The sequence below is a fragment of the Mesocricetus auratus genome, unplaced genomic scaffold (genome assembly GCF_017639785.1).
Source record: "Mesocricetus auratus isolate SY011 unplaced genomic scaffold, BCM_Maur_2.0 Super-Scaffold_100691, whole genome shotgun sequence".
In the NCBI taxonomy this organism is placed as follows: Eukaryota; Metazoa; Chordata; class Mammalia; order Rodentia; family Cricetidae; genus Mesocricetus; species Mesocricetus auratus.
In genome coordinates this window covers 29,159,369-29,182,539 of record NW_024429267.1, presented here as the reverse complement: position 1 = coordinate 29,182,539, position 23,171 = coordinate 29,159,369, and the positions used below count along the sequence as shown (strand labels likewise).

Genomic DNA, 23,171 nt, shown 5'->3' with positions numbered 1-23,171 from the left:
TGAGGAGTGTATTATTTGATGAGTCATGTGGGGACTGGGGGCATTATTCCCCCTTTTTTATTTTCTAAAAAAAAAGGTTTTTTTTGAACTGTTGAAGCTGGACCATAACAGTAGAAGGATTTGTCTACCCTCCTTGGTTAACTATCTAGGTAAATTGGGATTACTACTTAGATTATTTGTAGATGCCCATTAAACAGGACATAGCTAGCTAGCTTCTGGTACTTTGATCTGGCTCCTGCAGGAAATGAATATCATATGCATTCTAGTTGGCTAGTAGTTTTGATTTCAAATTTATACTGTGATAAAGTATCTCATAGACTAAGTAGAGAAACTATTTGTCATTCTCCTTCTCGAAAGTCTCCCGGCTGCAGGTCTCCCAGAAACATTTGTTTTGCTTTTTTCATATGTTTATTTGTGTCACTTGCTCCCTAGTTCCTTTACCATAGACCTAGCTGAACCGTTCTGTAGGTCATCCCAGCCTCACTATAGCCATCCGGAATGAGCAGTCAAACTCAGACTAGTCCAAGTGTGGTTCACAGTTTAGGACATGGGATACTAAGACGAGGAAGTGTGGAGCAGCCCAGAGCCTGGTCCCCCAGTGGAAGAAGCCAGTGTGAGGGATTCAGCAGCTCCCTTCAGGTTAGAGAGACCATACCTGAGCCCCATGGCCTAGAATTGTACCAGCACCTTTCCTGACCAGCCACCGGGAACGGCTGGGTTTTGTGAGAAGCAACACTTGTAAAAGCTTAATCTCAAAGGATATTTTCTTCTTATTCTTGACTGAGAATTTTTATATTGGTGATTTATTGCACATTTTGTTTTTCCATATATTGGAGGCTGTCCTGGAACTTACTTTGTAGACCAGGCTGGCCTTGAACTCACAGAGATCCGCCTGCCTCTGCCTCCGAGTGCTGGGATTAAAGGCGTGCGCCACCAATGCCTGGCCTGTCCAGACTTCTAACCCACTGATAAAAATGTTCACTCCTGCAACTTGCTTCTTTTGCACAACACACTCTGTTGTTTAAAATCAGAGAGTAGAAATACCATGCTTGACAAGAATGTGGGAAAATAGGTATGTTCTTAAGTCGATGGTTGAAATGTAACCAGAGGAAGCCTTTCATAAAGTAGTTTAAAATACATCAGAAGCTGGGTGCCGTGGTGTATGCCTCCATTCCCAGCACTCAGGAGGCAGGGTCAGACAAATCTCTGAGTTTGAGGCTAGCTTGGTCTATAAAGCTAATTCCAGGACAGCCAGAGCTACACAGAGAAACCAAGTCTCAAAAAACAAACAAACAAACAAACAAAAATAACAACAACAGAAAACTAGAGGCAGGGTCTCAGGAGGCAGAGTTAGGTACATCCTTGTGAGTTCAAGGCCAACCAAGTGCACATGATCAGTTTTCAGGCCAGTCAAGACTCTATAGTGAGACTGTCTAAAAAAGAAAAACCTTGGACACAAAGACTTTCCTAGGGCAGGTAGGTAGCTGTAGACTGTGGAAGGACTTCAGTATTAGGAAAATGATTTTTGGACTTATCTCCTAGTTAACAGCTCTAAGCTTTTGTATGTAATTTATGTAATTCTGTGGGTACAGTATTATTTCACAGCAGGAACAATGGGAAGAAAGGTTTTTGCTTTTGTTTTTTCAGACTGTGTATACTACCTCAAAGAAATAAGATGACGAAAATGGGTACAGAGAGGTCAGGTATGGGACAACGCTGACTTTGGCATCAATCAAGGTTTGCCTCCTGCGGAGCTAAGTTAGTCAGAAGTCAGAAGCTGGAATCTACAAATGGTCATGGGCACCGACCCAATAAACAGGGCACAGCTCTCTAAACACCGAAGCTTCTGGAAGCTTCTGGAGCGGACCCCCTTCCCGCTCGCCTCTAGTTTCTTCTGTGGCCGCCAAAGCTCTCCTTAGGCCGAGTGGGGGTGACGCCGTGGACCACGGGCTGCAGAGACAGTCCTGTCCTCAGGCCGCTTCAACACCCGCTCGTCCTTCATGTGAGCATCTGCCCCTCAGCCTTTTCCATCCTTTCATCGGCAGCCAGCCAGTGATTTGCTGATTTCTTTCTCCTTTCCACCTACAGCAAACCAAATCTGGGTTTTAACAAGCCTCTGGGGGTCTGCATCCTGGGGCGGGGGAGGAGGGGTGGGCAGAGGACTGCGGCGAGCGGGGGAGGGCGGGCGAGGGGGGAGGGAAGGCGTCTCCCCTCCCCTCCCCTCCCCTCCCCTTCCCCCAGCACCCGGCTTCGCGTCAGCTGGGGCCGAACTACCAATCCCGGCGTGCCTCGGGGGCGGCCCGGGCGCAGGCTTGCGTGCGCGGCGGGCAGCCGTTGGCCGCGGCGCCGGCTGCGAGGGTCGCGGCGCTGTGAGGTCAGGCGGCGCTGGCAAATCGCGCCCAGGATGTAGAGCTGGCTGTTCCCGACGGCGCTCCTGACGCTAAGTTGGGTGGGGTAGAGAGTAGGGGGCGGTAGTCGGGGGTGGTGGGAGAAGGAGGAGGCGGCGAATCACTTATAAATGGCGCCCAAGCAGGACCCGAAGCCCAAATTCCAGGAGGGTGAGTGTGCCGCTTTGCGGGGAAGGGACCTAACGGCGCCGGGGAGTGCAGGCTGCCTCGGGGCGGTGGAGGTTTGGCGGGGGGGTCGGGGTCGGCGAGGCTCGCGGTCCGGGGAGACGGCAGGCAGTGCTTTGTGAGGGGACGGGCGCATTGCGGAGAGGCCGCCTGGGTGCGTCGTCCGGCGACGGTGCCCGGTGGCACGGAAGGGCCGAGGGGGCCCGGTGCGCGCGTGCGGCAAGGCCTGGGGGCTGGTTTGTTTTCCTGCGAGCGGGGAGAGCCTGTCGTGGGGGGGGCGGGCGGGCGATGGCGACGGTTAGGAAGTGATGTGGCGTGGGGGAGGGGAGCAGCGGCCGCCCGTCCCCGCCTCGCCCCGGGCCGCGGGGGCGACGGTGGGCTGGAGGTCGGAGGCCGCCGGACGCGCTGGGGATGGGGGCCGACTCGGCGTCCTGCGGTGTCCCCACGGCTGGAGCGCGGGCAGTGGGGCCGCGCGCCCCCGCGCCGGGCGAAGTGCGTTGTAAGATGGCCGCGTCAAGATGGCCGCGCCATCATGGCCGCCGGCGTCTGGCAGCTCCGCGCAGCGCCCCCTGGCACCGAGACCACTCGCGGACGAACGCCGGGCGGCCTCCCTTTGCCTCCGAGGGATGGGTGGGGACAGAAAACAAAACAAAACCAAACCGCGAGCCGCCCGAGCGAGTTCCGAGGCTTGGCTGCTGCCCGAAGGCATCGTTTTTTTTTGCTGTCTTGGGAGCGGAGCGCCGGGGTCCCCTGGTTCCCGGTGGAAAACAATTTCAGTTCCACCTCAGGGGGTTTCCGTTTAGAGGTCCTTTGGCCACGTCGTCATTTTTTAAATACAGAGGCTGCTTGACTGGTTGCAGTAGTATTGGGTTTAATGGCGACTTGAAAGCTTAGTGTCTTTTAATTGGCTTTGATGGAGAGCAGTGTTGCTGGTTAACGGTACTTTGAGTGGAAAGCAGTTACTCAGTTCTCGCAACTTAATTATTGAGGTGGTTTAATAGTACGCTAAAGGAAGGAAAACACTAAGCACTAAGAGGAGCATTTTAAACCTTTTATTGGTTGCCATGGGTGTGTGTGCTTGTTATGTACATGCTTCAGGGTCTGGACGCCTGCTTAACAATTGGTTTAGGGTTGTTTAACCATTAAGGTGCTAGGAATTAAAAAAAAAAATTAAACCTCAAACCTAAACGCCTTAACTGTACTTAGGGTATTCCAGGGGGGTATTTTGATGCGGACTCTTTAGTACTTTTCTCCCATTTTGAAAAATTGTGGCCCTTCGTTATTTTGCTAGGTGTTTTTTAGAAAGTTTTTTAAATGTTTCGGAGGCAATTGTTGTATGTGACCCTGGCTACTGTATTGATCCTCCTTCAGTCTTCAGAGTGCAGTAGCCCAATCTTGTTAGTTCCCTTAATATTACAGAATGTGACATTTAAAATAGCTTTGAGTGGCTGGAGAGAAAGCATTGTCGCCCAGTGCTTCCTGAGGCAAATTCGAGAATCTGAAGTTGCATTTTAAAAGCACCCAGGAGTGGCAGTCGGATCTCTTGAGTTCGAGGTCTTCCTGGTCTAAGGTCTTCCTGTTTTCAAGACCTACACAGAGAAACTCGTAGGTCTTCCTGTTTTCAAGACCTACACAGAGAAACTCGTGCAGAGTGGATGGGGACTGGCGGAGGTGGATGGACTGGCCCATTATTGGTGAGTGAGTGAGCTACAGTTAACAGTGAGAGACCATCTCAAAATAGTGAAGAGTTAGGTACTGTGGAAGACACTGCTCTGGCCTTCACGTGTAGGAAGATGGTGTACACTGTAATTTTGCTAATTCTGCCAACAGTTGGTTTTCTTGGTAATGTGTGTTTTATGTATTAAATCATGCTAAGAAGCCCATAGGCTTCTCCAGATTGTCAGAGCACAACAACTTTATCCTTGGCTGATGTTAGGAGCTAGAATGGCTGTCTTGAAGGAAGTGCTTTCTTTCTAGAGGAGATGAAGGCAAACCAGAAAGAGGGCGTTGGTGTAATTGGAGAAGAGTAGGAACAAAGGCTAGGTTATGAAAGCTTCCTAAGTCTCTGCTCTTAGCACTAGTTTTCAGCTGTAGTTTCCATGTGTAACACACCTAAAATTCCAGCATTAGAGAAGCAGGGGCAGGAGGATGACCAGCCAAGCTAAAATAAATAGCCATATTTTAAAAATTGTGTATATAAAAAGACCATATAACATGTTCTTTACCTACATTGACTCTGTCCTGGGGCCCACATGGTAGGTAGAAAACTGACCCACAAGTTGTCTTCAGACCTCCACATATGTACAGTGTGTCTTGTATGCATATAGCTACTCCCCTCCCCATGATAAATAATAACAGTTCGGTGAAGAGCTGGAAAGGAAAAACATTTAGTGTTGATGGGATTATTTTGAAATCTTTGTAGGCAGTGATAGTAAAAGGTGGTGACTATCCAGTGTGTGTGTACATTGTTTTAGGTGCATGCGTGTCTTGCCTGTATGTGTGTGTGTGCACTATGTATGGGACTGGGGCCCAGGAACTGGACTTAGGGGTTTCTGTGTGAGTGCTGGGAATGGAACTGTTTCTCAGTCCCCTGGAGGGTTGTTTTAAATAATTACAAGTTTGTGAGGAGACAGCCCCGGGCCAGATTGTTGTAGTTTGAGACTGGAGTGGATGTAAGGGTGGATTACTACTGTACTGTTGTAATTCGTCCTTTCCTGAATCTACTTTCACTTGTTAGCCTGATTTACCCCAGCTAGCTGCTTTCGTGCATGTATGTATGCTTGTTTGTTTTTGGATTTAAAGAGCCTTACTTAGGTTTTTAGCTGAAGCAACTAATTTTTAAAAAGGTATATTACTTCAGATAGCAGAATGCTTTACCCATTTATTTGGGTCTATTCCCTGGACTGTCTGGTAAATTTTCTATCTTTATTCAAGTACAAGCTTTTTATGGAGAACCTTGATGTTAAGGTTACTGAATCTTATTCTGGAAATTAACAATAAGAGGTCTTTGGTGAAGCTCAGAAGTAATAATAGTTTCAAAAAAAATTCCAGAGGCTAAGGATGTTTGTACTTGGTTGGAAGAGTGCTTCCATAGCATGCACAAAGATATGGTAGTAAGCCTGGAATCCCAGGAGGTGGACAGGATCAGCATCCATTTCCCTTCTATTTTTAAATGTTCATGGGGATTGAACTATGTATATTACTATACCTTTGCACCCGTTTCTGCTGTCTGGATCCTCCTCTCCGAACCTTCACAAGTAGCTGGCTGTCTTTGCTATTTGATGGGAAGAAAAGTACAATATAAGTGCAGAAAAGGATATAAACATGTTTACTTATGTGCCCTTTATTAATATGAAATGCTTGGTACGCTTCAGATCCAGAGAGAGGGGATCTCACCATGTAGCCTTGGCTAGCCTATGTAGATGTACTGGCCTTGAACTCAGAAATTTCCAGTCTTTGCCTCCCGAGTGCTGGGTTTAAAGGTGTGTGCCACCATGCCGGTAGGACTAGTAGATGCAACTTTATAACCCCACAGCTGACCCTGTTGAGTACTTGAGTCACCTTGCAATGTATTGAAAGCAAGTGGACTGAAAATAATGTGTGGGATAAACTTCCACTATCATCATGTGAAGTCAGAGTCTAGAAATCAACCCCCTTCATGTCTCTAGCCAGATTTTATTTGGATTTGAAGTGCGAATGATAGAGTCAACATTGGGTGTAAATTCCCAGGTTTAGGATTATTCTGTCTGTTGTTTATTAAAATAGTTAACTTCCAGAATAGTGAGGAATAAACAAACATGGGTAAGATAACTTTAAAATTCATCTCATGTATTTGAGTGGAAATTTTAATGTGTAGTACTCAGTAAAAGTGACTAAACTTAAGACACTTGAAGAAGATTTTAAAAATTCTGTTTTCAGATTAGAACAGGTGAACTAACTAAACATTATCTCATAGGTAACTACAGTAGATTTTATTAGGTGGTTGTTATTTAAAAAATAGAAATTTAAGTTGGTCTAGTAAGGATATGGTAAAGTTTGTTCTGAAGCATTCGTCTTACCCATTTTTCCTATGACTACTGTAATCAAGTGTAGTAATGGAGTCACATGTTTCTGTATAACAAAGGATTCACAACTAACCTGGTCCCCTTTCCCCCTCTTTTACAGGCGAGAGAGTGCTATGCTTTCATGGGCCTCTTCTCTATGAAGCAAAGGTATGCAGCCTGCTTTCTTTTGAGAAGGTGGACAAAAATGTTGACTAGCTTTGGCTTTTTAATATCAAATTACAGTATTACTGGATATGTAAAGATTCCATTTTTTTTCATAGGCTTGTAAATCTTCCCATCTCATTTTGAGTTTGTTACTGCTTGCTTGGTGGCAGATGGAAAAAGTTCAGATATCGCTACTCTTTTGCCTTTCTAAACTAAATTAGTACCCTTTGCATTTAATTGATAGGTGAAGGTTGCTTGGTTATTACAAATAGCATTTTATAGTTAATAACTCAATGATACCAGAAAACAACACCAGAACAACACTTGCTGTGTGTGCTTGTAAAACCTCATGAATGTTAGGTCAGAGGACAACCTCAAGTGCCAGTCTCCTCTCTGTCTTTGAGACAGTCTCTTCTATCTGTCCTTCAAAATTCCTAGGATCCTTTTCCTCTCCGCCTTCCATCTCATTCAGGTTCCCATTATATGGGTCTTCCTGCTTGCACTGAACCGTTTCCTCAGCTTTAATAGTTGGTATTTAGCTTCTCTCTGTGCATTCGAGTATGTGTATTTGTGTTTGTTTGACGCTTTTGAGACTTGAGTTTTCACTAACTCAGGCTGGTTTTGAACTAAAAACAAGCCCCCTCTCTTACCAAAGTCTCACAGAAATATGATCATGCTCTGGCTGTCATATACATCTAACTTCTATTTGTTGATTTCAGTGGTAAAATTTGAATCCTGAGTGAACAGGCTGTTTTTTTCATCACATGCTCCTGTTATATAAAAATTGACTCTAAATTTAGATGCCTGGTGGTATTGTCTTTAATCCTAGAAGTATGCAGAGGCAGGTGATCTCTGGGTTTGAAGATGGCCAGGGCTACACACAGAAACCCTGTCTCAAAGTAAAGGGGGGGTAGAGATATCAGTAAAATACATTTATCTTTATCTTAATTAAAAATGTTTTCAGTGCTCAGGGTTAAACCCAGGGCTTTGCATATGCTTGAAAGAGTGCTTCCACTGCAGCTATATCCCCGTGCCTTGGACAGTGTATTTTACAGTTTAAAATTGTTTTTACTGTTCTGTTTGTAATGCTTTTGGCAGAATTGAGGTTGAGGTATATCATTGTAGTGCTGAACCCAGGGATTTAAACACTCTAGCCATGTTCCCTGTCACTGAGCTATACCCAGCCCAGCACAGAAAATTAAAAGTTGCCACATCATCTTTGACACTGCTGGGGCCTTTTGTTTGCTAGAGAAGTGCTCTACCAGTAAACTACACCCCTAGCCCTTTATTTTTTAATATAGGATCTTAATGTAGAGGTCACATTGCCCTTAACTTCAATACATAACTAGTCTAGACTCCAACAAATTTTATTTTGACTGCTTGAGAACCAGGATTACAGGAATTTCTTGTTAATTTTTTAAAACGTTACTTTTGAGACATATTTGTAGCCCTGGCTGGCTTGGGACTCACGATGTGCTTGCCTCTACCTCCTCAGTGCTGGGCTTGAACTGAATTGAACACAAGGCTGCTGGCTGGCTATATGGTAGAATACTTGCCTGCCATGAATGAGGCCCCGAGCCCAGTTCTCATTGCTGCTGCCACTACCTCTGCCCCTACCCTCCCACCCCCAAAAAGCATACATATAAACTGAGTGACACAGGCCTATGAACCAGACTACTTGGGAAGTTGAGACAGAAAGATTCCTTGGAATACAGAATTCAAGGATGGCCTTAAGTGAGACCCTGTCTCACAAAGTAGTAAACAAGGCAGGGGACAGAGCTCAGTGCTTTCCATGAGTGAGGTACTGGTTTAGTCCCCACCCAGTACAGAAAACCAACAAAAGCTTAGCCACACACAACATGTTCATATATAAATATACAAAGCATAGTGCTTGAAAGTGATTTCTGTGTAAATTTCCAGCAAGTTTACATTTGTATGAAAATATTAACAGTGGCAGACAGTTCTGACTAAATGATGTTTACTGCTCATGTTTTGAATATATAAGTGTTTAACTGTCAGTCCTTTTAGTGGTATTGTATGTTTTCCATTGTATGAACTTTTGGCAAACATACTTGAACTGGCTGTTTTTTCTCTGGCAGCAAAATATTCTGGTGAACAACTTTTTAAAAGGAGTAAGCTATTGTTTGGTTTGCCTTCAGTGAACACCCTTGTCATAGTGACTTTCCTCCAATAATTTATTTTGTTTCTAAACTGCAATTTTGTAACTTTATATAGAAAAGTATTCTCAGCATCGGGATTATAAAATCAAACTAACCGTCAACTCTCAATCCTTGAAAGTGCTCTAATTAAAGTTTTACAGTACTAAATAATTCAGCCAAGAGTTATTTAAAAAGAGCATATTTGTCATTAGGATGCAAATTTGCTTTTGTCTTTAAGAAATGATAAGATTTATGTATATACCAAAGACTTTCTTTTTTTATTTCAGTGTGTAAAGGTTGCCATAAAGGACAAACAAGTGAAATACTTTATCCATTACAGTGGTTGGAATAAAAAGTGAGTATTAGATCTTTAAAAGCATTTTGTCTCCTGTTATAACATATATATTGAAGCAAGGGTGAGTCATCTTTAGTATAATGAAACTATATTAGGGAGAACAGCCATTTTATATGTATTTGATTTTTGGGAATATTTCTTGTATTATAGTGCCCAGTGGTTGAATTATATATAAGTGGTGGTCAGCATACTTTTTTATGGCATATCTTTTATAATAGCCTTAATATTTTGACCTAAATACAAACCAAATGACTTATATTTCTTGTTCCAGCAGTAAAACTCAAAACTAGTTGGAGAAAAGTGGAAAAATATGTTTTAGAAATGATAGTTTATAAACCATTTTGTGAAGTTTTGAAACATAATGTTAATGGAAAGTTGTTTCATGTAGTTCAGCATTTACAGAATTTAACTTTCTAGTGGTCATTGGCTCTTTCTCAGTAGTGTTCTCTTTGAGACCCAACTGTAGTAGCACCTAATACATTATTCTGGCCTTTTTGGTGTCAGGAATTGAGTGGCTTACTATTAATATTATGTGGATTTGTGTGGTGGGTGTTTTGAGACAGAGGGTTTCTCTGTGTATATAGCCTTGGCTGTCCTGGAATTCAATTTGTAGACCAGGCTGGCCTCAAACTCACAGAGGTCCACCTGCCTCTGCCTCACAAGTTTGGGGTTAAAGGCATGCACTACCACACCTGGCTTAGTAGGGGAAGTTTTAAATCATTTTTATTATTGATTTGTACTTCGGGATGACATTGCAAATGACAAGCCATTCGGGAATTACTTTGATATCGTTAATGCTTAATGCTTTTTCTAACTTGATCCAGAGTCTGGTGCTTCTTTACATGGGAGCAGTGTGGAGGCAGACTTCTCTTCTATTGAGTTTACTGGCCCATAATCTTGGTTTAATTCTATATTACATAGTTCTTTATCTGAAAGGCCAGCTAGTTAATTAAGTTTATTACAAATAGGTAAATGATTTTAGGTGAGAAGTTTTAACTTATTCCATATTCTGTTAGTATAATTGTAGAAAGGCCACAATTCAAAATACATGAGTATATTCTGATAACTTGTGAATAAAATATTCCTAATAATGATCAGTAGATACGGTATTTCAGAATGATCCCAGTCTTACATTAAAAAATTGGTTCTAGGATAGCCTCCAAAGCCATAGAGAAACCCTGTCTCGAAAAACCAAAAAGAAAGAAATTGGAGCTAGGTGTGCTGGCGCATGTCTTAATTTCAGCACTCAGGCAGAGGCAGGCTGATCTCTTCCTGGTCAGCCAGAACTATGTAGTAAGACCTTGTCTCAGAAATTGATGAATGAATGAATGAATGAATGAATGATGCTATGGTTTCTGGAGTATCCATATTTTAAAAAACTGGAAACTTAATTTCATATCTAGTTTATGAGGCTTATATTTTACATGTTGCTATTCTGCTAATATCCAGATAAAATGTATTATAGACTGTTTCCTTCAGGAAGTAGAATATCATCTTTGTGCATATTTGGGGATGGGAAAGTTAAGTCTGGAATAAACTATGAAAGGAAAACACAAAACACATTCATGGAGTGGGCCTACTTCCCCTTCCCTTGCACACTTTAATTTAGAATTTACTTCAGTAGCTGAATACAGCTTTTAAGCTTCTGTCTTGTATACTAGTATTTTGTGAAAAGTTATACATGGATATGTATAGGTCAGTTTATGTATGTTAGCTATTTTTGTAGATTGTCATAAGTTATAAAACCAAAGCTCTAGTTTTCTGGTTTAATTTTTCAAAAAGTAGTGATTCCTTTGAATTGTAGTTAATGAGAGAAATAAGTGGTATAGTTTTATTTGAATCTTGTTCTCTTGGGGACTATCTTTGCAGTGTACTGAGGAAAATTAAGATATTGTAGGTGTCTTTTATAGTTGACTTGCTAAATGTGCCATTTCCTTTAGGAAGTATTTAAAAATGGTTCTCATTTTCCTTTTTTGAAACTGGGTCTTGTTTTGTAGCTTTGGCTATCCTGGAACTTGCAGTAATTTTTCTGCCTCCTGAGTGCTGAGAAGACAGGCTTGCACCACCACATCAGTTCTAGAGAAACTTAAAACCATTTGAGAGGAGTGTTTTTTAGATGCCTGTCAAATACATTGTGTATATATTTGGTTTTGTCTGTGGATTTGACTTCTGGGATTAGTCACAACTACTTTGGAACATACTGTTACATGCTTGATCTATACTTGAAAATCCGAGTGGCCCTCAGTTTAGTTTCAGCAAGGATTTTCAGCTCTTTATAAGTTCTTGGAGTGACTTGGTTGTTCTTGGAGTGACTTGGTTATTGGTCAGAGTGCTTATTTAATTGTGGTTTGAGGGGGAGGGAATTTCTAAGGTTTTAAAGCAGTTAAAAGTTCACACCTTTTAATTTTAGGAGAAAGGGGGATATAGTTTTCTTTTTTTTTCTGAAGGAACTTCATGGATAGGGATGTAGTTTCTTTCAGTGGTAGAGCTCTTTCTTGCCCAGCATGCGTGGAGCCCTGGCTCAATCTCCAGTACCCAACTACCCCCCACCCCTACCCTCCGTACTCCCCCCAGAAAAGAAAGTTTGAAGGACACATTTATTTATTTATTTATTTATTTAGAGACAGGGTTGTAATGCGTAGCCCTGGCTGGTCTGGAGCTTGGTGTGTTGACCAGGCTGGCCTGGATCTCAGGTCTACCTTCTAGATCTAGAGTGCTGGGATTAAAGGTGTGCACTATTACTATGCCCTGCTGTAGGACACCTAAACACATTGGTACACCAAAATTCCAATTTCAAAGTGGAATTTTTTAGACATGAGTTTAAATACACATTAAAAAATCACAGATACCAAGATATTTCTAAATTTTCTAAAATCTTAATGGAATTTGTTGACACAGACATTAAACTATTCCATTTGTAAATGAATCTTGATAAAGCTTAAGCTAAATTCTGCACATAGTTACTGAGATTACTTTGTACTATGCTGTCTGTATCAGAAGTGCTGTGAGGCCCAGGCGCTCTGAAAAATCTTTGAAGACACGTGAGGATATTGTAGCCCTTTTTCCTGTTCCTGAAGGAGCTCCCTCAGTACACCACCCCCTCCTGACCTCTAGGTAAATGCATGTTTTAAAGTTTTCTTTAGGAAATCATGTTGAGGAATGCTTTTTTTTTATTTATTAGTTTTCCTTTTGGCTATACTCTATAAGAGGTCAGAGGTGGGAAATCATTAAGTAAAAGATTGCCTCAAGAATACATCTGATTGTGTCACTAATGGAGCTCCATCAGCAGGAGAAAAGACTAATTTCGTTCAAAAGTTAGTTTGCTTAAAAAGTTCAACATTCCACAAGAAAGTTTTGTTTTTCCATACATTTCAGCAAAAACCTTGTTTTGTGAAAAGCCAAATACCTGAATTTTTAGAAAGCCTCTGATCCTTGGAAATTGGAATGCTTATTTTCAGTAGATGAAAGTGAACAATGGATTATCTGAACAAAACAAAACACTGCAAGTCTTTAATGTCTAGTTATCTAGGTGGTGAGTATTGTAGACTATTGTATGTTCCTTGTGTACCTTTAGCATATGTGAGCTGTTTAGCAAGATACTACTGTAATTTTGAAAGGCTAATGGCTTAGATAAATTATTTATTCTTAGATTATTTAAAATGATTTGAATAATCTACATATATAGTTTATATTCGGAATGTTGCTTCTTACTAGAACATATTTTGCTTAGATTTTTCTTTTATTTGAAAATGGATTTGCATTGCCAGCTTATCAAATTATTTTTTAAAAACCTGGGCATGGTTTGAGCATGCCTGTAATTACAGAATTTGTGATACTGAGGCCAGACGGTTAGCATGGGTTCAAGGCCAACTTGGAATTCATTAAAAAAAAAAAGTCTCAAAAAAACTAGAGTTGACAAGATGGTTCAGTGGTTAAAGGTACTTGTCTCCCAGGATGAAGAACCAAGTTGGATCCCCAGGACCCTGACACCCAGACACATTCTGTAACATGCGCTTGTACACACACACACACACACACACACACACACACACACACACACACACACACACACACACACACACGAGAGAGAGAGAGAGAGAAATTGATGTTAAAAGAACAAAATTAAACATTATATCAAGGGAATTCCAAAGTTTTACCTTGTTAGATCTTTAAAAGTTAATTGGAAGACTGTCTGAACTATATTAAAAATGTATTTCATTGCTATCTTAACTTCTGTTTTTCAGTTGGGATGAATGGGTTCCAGAAAGCAGAGTACTCAAATATGTGGACACCAATTTGCAGAAACAGCGAGAGCTTCAAAAGGCCAATCAGTAAGTTTGTTTTGAAAAGCGAATTTTGAGATTTTTGGACATGGAACGAACAAAATGGGATCATGTTGGTGTCTCCCTCTCTACCTTTGATAAAATGGTTCTTGGTATTTGTTAGTTCTTGTGTTAAAGCTTGATTTCAAGTATTACATATTTTCTGGGTGAAAGAAATATTTCCGAATCTGTCTTTAAAACTTAGTAGAGCATTGGTGGCGCACGCCTTTAATCCCAGCACTTGGGAGGCAGAGGCAGGCGGATCTCTGGGAGTTCGAAGCCAGCCTGGTCTACAGAGCGAGTTCCAGGACAGCCTCCAAAACAATACAGAGAAACCCTGTCTTGAAAAACCAAGAAAATAAATAAATAAAACTTACTAGGAAAGCAGTATTGGAAGTTGTAAGTGCAGACTTGCTAGTATCTTGTTTAACCTCTTCTTGGGTGTTGTGGAAGGCACAGTTAACTGATGGGAAAACAAAAGAGAAGAGGTTTACCAGAGAGTTATCTATGGGGTAGTTATTTCATTTTAATTTTGCAGCTAATTTATTTTTAAAACAAATTATAACATGGAGTTACATTAAAAGAAAACATTGGGATGTTAGTAAATTCCCAACTAGGTATAGCACTGCCCTCGATTTTTCAGTTTTTCAGACCATATGTTAATCAATTTGAACTACATTGACTTTAATTTTAGTAACAGAAAAAATCTTTTTGCATTCATTTATTTTGTGTATGGTCATGGGTATGCCATGATAAGATTGTGGAAGTTGGAGTCTTCCTTCTGTCATGTGGGGTCCAGGTATTGAAGTCAGGTCAGTGGGATTGGTAACACCTACTTTTTACCTCTTGGGCCATTTCTAGCTCTGTGCTTAGTTTCTTGAATTATCTGATTTCTGTAGACTTTTAAAATATATTTTTGGTTTATTTTATATGTATGAGGGTTTTGCTCTGTGTGTGTGTGTGTGTGTGTGTGTGTGTGTGTGTGTGTGTGTGTGTGTGTGTGAATTTAATTCGGGACTTCTGGAAGAGTACCCCCTGCTCTTTTAATTATTATGTGTACTGGTGTTTTGCCTACATGTATGTCTCTGTTCTCTGGAACTGGAATTACAGACAGTTGAGAGGTACCATGTGGGTACTGGAAATTGAACCTGGGTCCTCTGGAAGAGCATTCAGTACTCTTAACCTCTGAGCTATCTCCAGTCCCATTTTCAGACTTTGTGTATTACTCATTTTAAGCTCTTAGTTTTGTAATAGAGTGAAATCTGTACAATGGAAATTTTGGAACATTCTGAAGTTCACTTATACTAACAGATAGCTTCTGAGTCAGGGTCTCACTGTACAAGCTCTTCCTGGCCTTGACCTCACACCTGCTTCTGTCTTGGAAGTGCGAGTGGCATTAAAAGTGTGTGCCATTATGCCTGGCTGGGAACTTCAGTTTTAATACAAATTCTAGATGGAATCAAGCAGGCACGATTTGCTGTTTCTCATGTAAGTATAACTTGTTGACATTATTTTTGAAGGGAACAGTATGCAGAGGGCAAGATGAGAGGGGCTGCTCCAGGAAAGAAGACGTCTGGTCTGCAACAGAAAAATGTTGAAGTGTAAGATATCCTTTTAGAAGTATATAATTCAAATTTATATTGCTCATGATAGGTATTTTGTTTCTAATGGGAGCTTTAAAAATGTCGGTGAAGCTCATTTCTCAGATACCAGATTGTTAAAAATTTGAAATGCACATTAACTAATTGATATTCTTTAGCTTCCTCCCTTACACTAAAATATATGCAACATTCAGTTGTTTTAGCATGCAATTTAATGGCAGTAATTGCTTTTTATAGCACTCACGTTTGAAGTTACATGTGTATACACATACAGGTTTTCTCTTAGGAAGGTAGTATTGAATTGTCGTAGTCATAAGTTTTGGGATTATCATTTTGGCAAAGGTTACTTTTCCAGTAGTGCTAAAAATACATATATAAAAATGAGAATGAGAATAAAAGAATAACTTGTATGGATTGTAAGGCTTCCTGGCAGCCAGCCCATAGGGTGAAAGTCATGTACTCATATCTCTAAAAGATTATGTACCTGAAAGTGGCACTAGAAATGATGACCTAATATGTGGTTCTACAGATAAGTAATGCAAAAAATTATTTGAAGGGTAAGTAAACAAGGCTTACTAAGAAGTAAAAAACATCTTACATTAGGGAGACTTCCAAAAGGAGTTGCTATAATAGTATTCTGGATTAGAGGCTCTTTTAAGAAGAAAAACTTTGATAGATGTGTACAATGTAGTGTACAATATATTTTAATCATGTCTACCCCACCACTTTCCCATCTAACCCCTAGACACACTCCCCTCCCCAGCAGCTCTCTTGCCAAAGCTGATGTCCTTTTAAAAAATCTAATGAGTACAGTTACTGCTAGTTTTATGTTCACAGCTGTAGCTGGACTGGAGCATGGGCCTAAAGAAAAATGGCTCATTCTTGCCGAGCAGCCATAAACTGCCAATAGCTCCTCATGGGTTCCTCTTGTATCCATGTTAGAATGTTGACTTGGGTGGGTAAGTCCAACTAATGTGAGTTAATGAGTACAACAACCCTGTCATGTCCATAAGACAGCATCTCAACAGCACTCTCTTTTTACGTGATACAACCTCTTATGCTTTGTTCCCTGAACTTGAGTGGAGGAAGGTGGAATGATACAGCTGTCTTTGTCCTGTTAGGAGTGGACTTTCAGTCATGTGTTCTGAGCACATGGACCACTTACAAGTCTGCAGAAAAAAAACTTTTCTTGCTAAGGTTGAGAGTATAAACATAACAGCCATTTAGCAAAACAGTAATTTTTCTGTAGGACCTATGACTTCCCCCCTCCCCTCCTTTAGCCATTCCTGCATGGGCTTTTACAATAACCAGGCATGAATTCACTCTTACTGAGCAGGCTTCAAATTCAGTCAGGAAATAGTTGATTACTTCTCTGATAGTCATCACTTTTGTAACCTTGACACATTTCTGGAAACAACATTGTTCTGTTCATGCAGGGTAAACACTGTCCTTCAAGTATTTCTTGGTTTTGGTTTTTTGAGCCAGGGTTTCATTATGTAATTCCTAGCTGGCCTGGAACTCACTATGTAGATCAGGCTGGCCTTGAATTCACAGAGATCTGCCTTCCTCTGCCTCCTGAGTGCTGGGTTTAAAGGCATTCATCACCAAGCCTGACTGTTTGGGTTTTGTTTTGTACTATCTTACAGTAGTAGGTGGTTTCCATGAATTTTTAGTTGGGATTCATGAGTTCAGCTATGTGCATCACATGGGTTTCTGGTACCCATAAAGGCCAGAAGGGATTGGCTGGAATTGGAATTAACAATGTTAGCTATCATGTGGGTGCTGACTATAGAACCCACGTTCTCTGGAAAAGCAGCCAGTGTTCTTAATGACTAAGTCATCTCTTCAGTCCCCTAAAAAAGGATTTTTTTTTTTTTTATGAGACAGGGTTTCTCTCTGTATTGTTTTTGAGGCTGGGATTAAAGGCGTGTGCCACCACCGCCCGGCTAAGAACTTTTAACGGTTATATTTTGAGAATATGTAGTCATAAGTTTAAGAATTAGAATACAGACAGAACACTGGCAATTTATTCTATGAATCCTACTGTACACTTTGAGGAACTTACTTTTGTGTGTAATAGAATGAGAAGACCATTCGAGAATTATTACTAAAAGGAGTTGTTAGTTTATTAGATAGTCTTGGCATTGATTATCATTTTATGGCACAGAACTTGTGTGTAAAGTTAAGTTTAAAAACTAGTTTCTTTTGGTTCATGTGAATCATTGGCATGCATGTACAAGTAAAATTCTTGGACAATGGCACTTGGAAATCCTGTCTCCAAATCTTTTTTATAAGCTTCAACTTTATAAGGAAAGCTTAAGTTTGGCCAAGTTTTTTTTTTTTTTTTAAAGATAAGCTCTTACTCGAGATCTGCCTGCCTTTGCTTTCCCAATGTTGGAGTTAAAGGTGTGGACTACCATACTACCATACCCAGCCTTCGTTGTTGTTAAATTATTAACAATTTTTAAACAATGTTAGGTATGTGTTTAAAGTATCAGGTTCTCACAGAGGCTGGTGGATCTCTTTAGTTTGATCTCTGGTCTACATAGTTCCAGGACAGCCAGACATAATGAGACCTTGTCTCAGCAATAATAATTTTTTAGAATCTAAAATCTAAGTATTTTGGGAGGCAAATTTAAAAATAGTCTTGAAAATGGGCCATTTTTCTCTGGATTTACTTCTCATAAGAGTTGGAACAGTTTCTAGGAGTAATTTTTGTTTTCTTCTCTTTCAGGAAAACAAAAAAGAACAAGCAGAAAAGTAAGAGTGTAGACCTTCTTTCTTAAAATTGATCTTTATAACATTTAGATTGCGCATTCACTACTTTAAACTGACATTAAATAAGTATGTGGTTTATCCTGTAAGATGGTTTCCACCTACCTGCTTTTAATGATTCTCCTAGTAAAATAGCTTTTTAAATATATGCTGTTACGAAATACTTCCTAATGAAGTGATCAAAGATTTTTTTTGGTAGAAATATGATTCTTTAAGTAAGATTTATGAAACGTCTGTAATGGAGAAAATGAGAACTTAAATTAAGACACTCTTTACCATGAGGAATTTTAGTTAACCAATAACCACCCCACCTCACATACATATTTTGTAGCACCCGGAAATGGAGATGGTGGCAGTACCAGTGAGACACCTCAACCTCCTAGGAAGAAAAGAGCCCGGGTAGATCCAACTGTTGAAAATGTGAGTTTTCTTTGCCCCTTGGCACACCTCCCACACCCCCCAAGCTGATCTAAAAACCCTAATGATCCTTTACTTCCCTACTCCCTTCCCTCTAGCTGTTGCCTCATGCTTCAGATTTGGAAATGCTGGGGTTACTGATACACGGTACCAAAGTGTGTAGGCAGATCCTGGTCTAGTAGTAACTCAAAAAAAGTCTTTAAAGATAGTCATGTTAGCTGTGCATGGTGGTGCATGTCTTCAATCCCAGCTTTCTGGAGGCAGAGACAGACATATCTGTTCTGTGTCGTGAGTTCTAGGATAGCCAGAGTTGCATAGTAAGAGGGAGATGAGAAGGGAAAAAAGTCATGTTTGGGGTAATCATTTGAAGTATCACCAGTAAATGTGAGGATGCTTTTAAGTTGTATCAATTCAGGATACTTCCTTCTATTTTTCAGAAGAGAAAATGCAGTAAGGGCCACTATAATTCAAGACCATATTTCTTTTCTCCTGGATGTATGATTTCATGTATTGGTTTTTTCAATGGCAATTCCTTCCTTTTATGAGCGACTACTTCAAGGAGTTAGTATATATCTGGTGCCTGAAGGTCAAAAGAGAAGTTTGCAATACCTTCCCTTCTTGTATGTAGGAAGAAACATTCATGAACAGAGTTGAAGTTAAAGTGAAGATCCCTGAAGAGTTGAAACCATGGCTTGTGGATGACTGGGACTTGATCACCAGACAAAAACAGGTAACTTGAAAACTATACAGGGTTTAATTATATGGTTATATTTGGCAAAAAGCTAAAAAGATTTGAAGTTTTATGACTGGAATATTTTTTCATTTTGTGGGCTTCCCTCCCCTCCCCCCGTGTGTCAGCATGGCCTGTGTGCAGTGTGCCTCTGGAGGTCAGAATAGGGCATTGGAGTTCCAGATGTGTGTTGCTGGGAATTGAACCTAATGTTCTTAATTGCTGAGCCAACTCTCCAGTTCCTTAAAATATTATTAGTTTATGGTGATTAAGAAAGTTGGAGGAAGCTGGGCACAGGTGGTACACACCGTTAGTCCCTGCACTTGGGAGGTAGAGAGAGGCGGGCGGATCTCTGAGTTTGAGGCCAGCCTGGTCTATAGAGCTGGTTCCAGGGCAGCCTCCAAAACAATACAGAGAAACCATGTCTCGAAAAACCAAAATAAAATAAAATGTTTTCACAACACAGGAATACATGAAACTTAAATGTCACAAAGAGTGGGCTACCAAAATCCAGATTTAGAGACTCTAAACTATTGACAAATGACAACTTTAGTGGAAGTGAAGGGGATGTGAATAATAGTGGTTGCTTTAAGGGTTCGTGAGGTTTGAGATTTATAGACATAGTTGGAATTTGAAGTTATTGGTTGGATTATGCAACTATATCTTCCTGCATAGTAATTGTGATCTTGAGCACATTTCTTGGGCTTTTCTTTGTAGACCTTATTCATATTCAAATTTTTCCCCTAGCTTTTTTATCTTCCTGCCAAGAAGAATGTGGATTCCATTTTGGAGGATTATGCGAATTATAAGAAGTCCCGAGGAAATACAGATAATAAGTAAGAATACACCCTTTTTAGTACTTGCAAAGTATTTAAGTACTGTTTTAGGTATAATTGCGGCTATACTATAGGTTCTTACATGGCCATAAAAGTTTTTGCTATTTTGAAAGCTGTAGTTTTCCAAGTCCTTCATTACGTAAGTTTGAAATAGATTTTGTTAAAAATGTCTTAGCCAAAGTTCCTTAGCCTTTGAAAGTAATGCTGCTGTTCTTTTATCAGGGAGTATGCTGTAAATGAGGTTGTGGCAGGGATAAAGGAATACTTCAATGTAATGCTGGGCACTCAGCTACTCTACAAATTTGAGAGACCACAGTATGCTGAGATTCTTGCAGATCACCCTGATGCACCCATGTCCCAGGTGTATGGAGCGCCACATTTACTGAGATTATTTGGTAATAAGACACACAATTTTATCTTCCCCCCTCTTCTTGAGCCTTCAGTACTTGGTTGGTTGTTTGCTTTTTTGGTTTTTGCTAAATGACTGGGAGGTAAAATAACTTTCCAAAACATGATTGTTTCCATTTTTTCTTTAAGATCTTATTAAAAGGTTTAAATAGCAAAATCTCTTTTTGAGAAAAGAATTTTGAAAAATAAGACTGGGGCAATAGCTCAATTCATAAAATCTAAGTGTGGGGAATCTCTCCATCCCAAAAGCCCACATAATGGTGGATGGGTGTGATGGTGGATGTTTATGTTCCAGTGCTGGGGAGGTAGATGTGGACATCTTGGGTTCTCACTGGCTTCTCCCATCCAGTGGATGGTACGTGAGGAAGGATATTCAAAGTTGTCCTCAGCTTACAAGACACACACACACATATATACGCACATGCGTACGCACGCACCTATGCATACACATAGAAGCATTTAGCTTTATGGACTCCGTGATGACTCATTTATTTCTTAATTAATGTGTATGGTTAAAGTGCTGCCGTGGATATAAATAAATAACTGAATTATTTTGTTAAATAGTGCGAATTGGAGCGATGTTGGCCTATACACCTCTAGATGAGAAAAGCCTTGCTTTATTACTGAACTATCTACATGATTTCCTCAAGTAAGTTACTTGAAATCACAATCAGTTTGGGTGGGGTGGTTACTTAAAATTCATGTATGGAAGGAGGGATTGACATAATTATTGAAATAGGTAGTATATTTGTACAGATGCCAATAAGGCACTAGGACAATATAAATAGTATATATGGGAATCTCACAAGTGATGGAGAGTAACCATGTAGGTTATGTATGGGAAATGATGGAGTGATTAAATCTCTAAGCTATTAAGACAGTGAAAAAGTTTGTTGCCAGACTGAGCTATATGCTGAGACCTGTCTCAAAAATAATGCCCAGTGTTATAGTACAAATATAAGTTAACAATAAACATTTGTCAAAGTTGTTGAGTTTAAAAGATTGAAGAAATGGGAAGAGGCATTTTTATAACAGAGAAGAACTTAAAACCAAGCAGCTTTTGAAAATGATAGGTTGCTCTAAATATACTAAAAAGAATACCATTTAACACTGAATGAAGAAATCAGGTGTAGTTGTAGGTGGTGTGCTAACTTTTTGGAGAGAAACATTTCAATTTGAAAAGACTGGACCGTGGTTGCTGTGGATTACTTCTTGGGCGTGGTATTAGGAGGAAGGATCTGGAGTTATTTGTAGCGCCCCCTTTTTTTTTTTTTTTTTTGGTTTTTCGAGACAGGGTTTCTCTGTGGCTTTGGAGGCTGTCCTGGAACTTGCTCTGTAGACCAGGCTGGCCTCGAACTCACAGAGATCCGCCTGCCTCTGCCTCCCGGGTGTTGGGATTAAAGGCGTGCGCCACCAACGCCCGGCTGTAGCCCCTTTTTTGCTAACTGTTGTAAATATTTTCTCCAGACTCCCATTTTTTTTCTGATAATAAAGAAATGCACTATTTCAAGTCCCTTTATTTCAGGTTTGAACTTGAAATATGTTCATAGACTTCCTTGTATAGGATTGAACAGTTTTTGAAAAGGCTAAAGAAAACTAGTATTACTGTTTTTGGGTAGTGCTACTGTATAATAGGATAGCTGTGAGTGCCTTGGCACTAATGCATCTTTGTCTGATGTGGTTTTTCGAGGATGCAGTGACTTATGCATCACTACATAGTTAGTGTATCTAAACATTTTTACCATGAGTTAATATTTTTCTTTTAGGTACCTGGCAAAGAATTCTGCAACTTTGTTCAGTGCCAGTGACTATGAAGTGGCCCCTCCTGAGTACCACCGGAAAGCCGTGTGAGGGGCCTGCTCTCTCTCTCACTCGTGCTTGGATCTCTGTAAACAGTTTGGTTCTTAGTCCTTCTCTTGTACAAACGATGTACTTTGAAGACCATTAGTGTATAACAGAATTGATGTTTGTTTTCTGTTTGATTTTAAACAGAGAAAATAAAAGGAGTCAGTGCTCCTTTTCTTCTTTCTTTTCATTTCAAAGTTTCTACCAGTGTATTCAGTGATGGACAACAGAGAGACATGCTGTAGAGTGTTTTATTGCCTAGTTGACAAAGCTGCTTTTGAATGCTGGTGGTTCTGTTCCTTTGACACTACGCACTTTTATAATATGTGTTAATGCTCTATGACAAAATGCTCTGATTCCTAGTGCCAAAGGTTCACTTCAGTGTATATAACTGAACACTCATCCATCTGTGCTCTTTTTTTTTTAATGGTGCTTAAAGAGCCCATCCTTTGCAAGTCATCCATGTTGTTCCTTAGGCATTTTATCTTTGCTTAATTGTTAAAGAATGGTGGCTCGTTTCATGGTTTTTGTATTTGTGTCTAATGCACGTTTTAACATGATAGACGCAATGCATCGTGTAGCTACAGTTTTATGGAAAAGTCAATCTTGTAGGAGTTGTTTTTCAGATCTTCAATAAATTTTTTCTTTAAATTTCAAGAGATTGTGTGGGTGTGTTATCAAAACCTTGGCACATTGTGTATTTGTGATTAGATACTGATTGTTCAGGAGACTGCTTAATTTCCTGGTTGATCTTTATGGAATGAAAAGCTTATTTGGGTGTGGAGTAAACTATTGGTTGTAGAAATTTGTCATCTTAGTTCCTAGCTAAAATGCTAGATGTTCACATGATAGTGCCCTCCTTCACTCAGATTCTTGGTAATTTTGAGCGATAGGGTCACTTTTAGCTGTGTGAAAATTGTTTTCTGTTAGTAACTGTTTATA

At 40.3% G+C, this 23,171-nt stretch overlaps 1 protein-coding gene across 3 annotated transcripts; it reads left to right on the top strand.

Moving 5' to 3' along the window:
- Positions 1-2,408: 2,408 nt before the first annotated feature.
- Positions 2,409-22,886, top strand: Morf4l1 (mortality factor 4 like 1). 3 transcript variants are annotated; one of them, XM_040739604.1, is made up of 13 exons: positions 2,409-2,558; positions 6,738-6,784; positions 9,228-9,295; positions 12,296-12,409; positions 13,540-13,626; positions 15,138-15,218; positions 17,953-17,978; positions 18,325-18,413; positions 19,039-19,140; positions 19,888-19,976; positions 20,199-20,371; positions 20,949-21,033; positions 22,151-22,886. In XM_040739604.1, the coding sequence occupies exons 1-13, from the start codon at positions 2,519-2,521 to the stop codon at positions 22,233-22,235; spliced, it is 1,086 nt and encodes a 361-aa protein (XP_040595538.1). In that variant the 5' UTR covers positions 2,409-2,518; the 3' UTR covers positions 22,236-22,886. The 3 variants fall into 3 exon arrangements, with proteins under 3 accessions (XP_040595538.1, XP_040595537.1, XP_005080766.1); XM_040739603.1 differs by having other exon boundaries at positions 12,293-12,409; XM_005080709.4 differs by lacking the exon at positions 12,296-12,409 and having other exon boundaries at positions 2,410-2,558.
- Positions 22,887-23,171: the final 285 nt, after the last annotated feature.

Bases quoted from the DNA above. Each gene is read 5' to 3' on its own strand.
- Morf4l1 (XM_040739603.1), top strand. From the start codon at position 2,519: ATGGCGCCCAAGCAGGACCCGAAGCCCAAATTCCAGGAGG. The intron at 2,559-6,737 runs GTGAGTGTGCCG...CCTCTTTTACAG, and splicing joins GAAGCCCAAATTCCAGGAGG to GCGAGAGAGTGCTATGCTTT. The intron at 19,977-20,198 runs GTAAGAATACAC...TTCTTTTATCAG, and splicing joins CGAGGAAATACAGATAATAA to GGAGTATGCTGTAAATGAGG.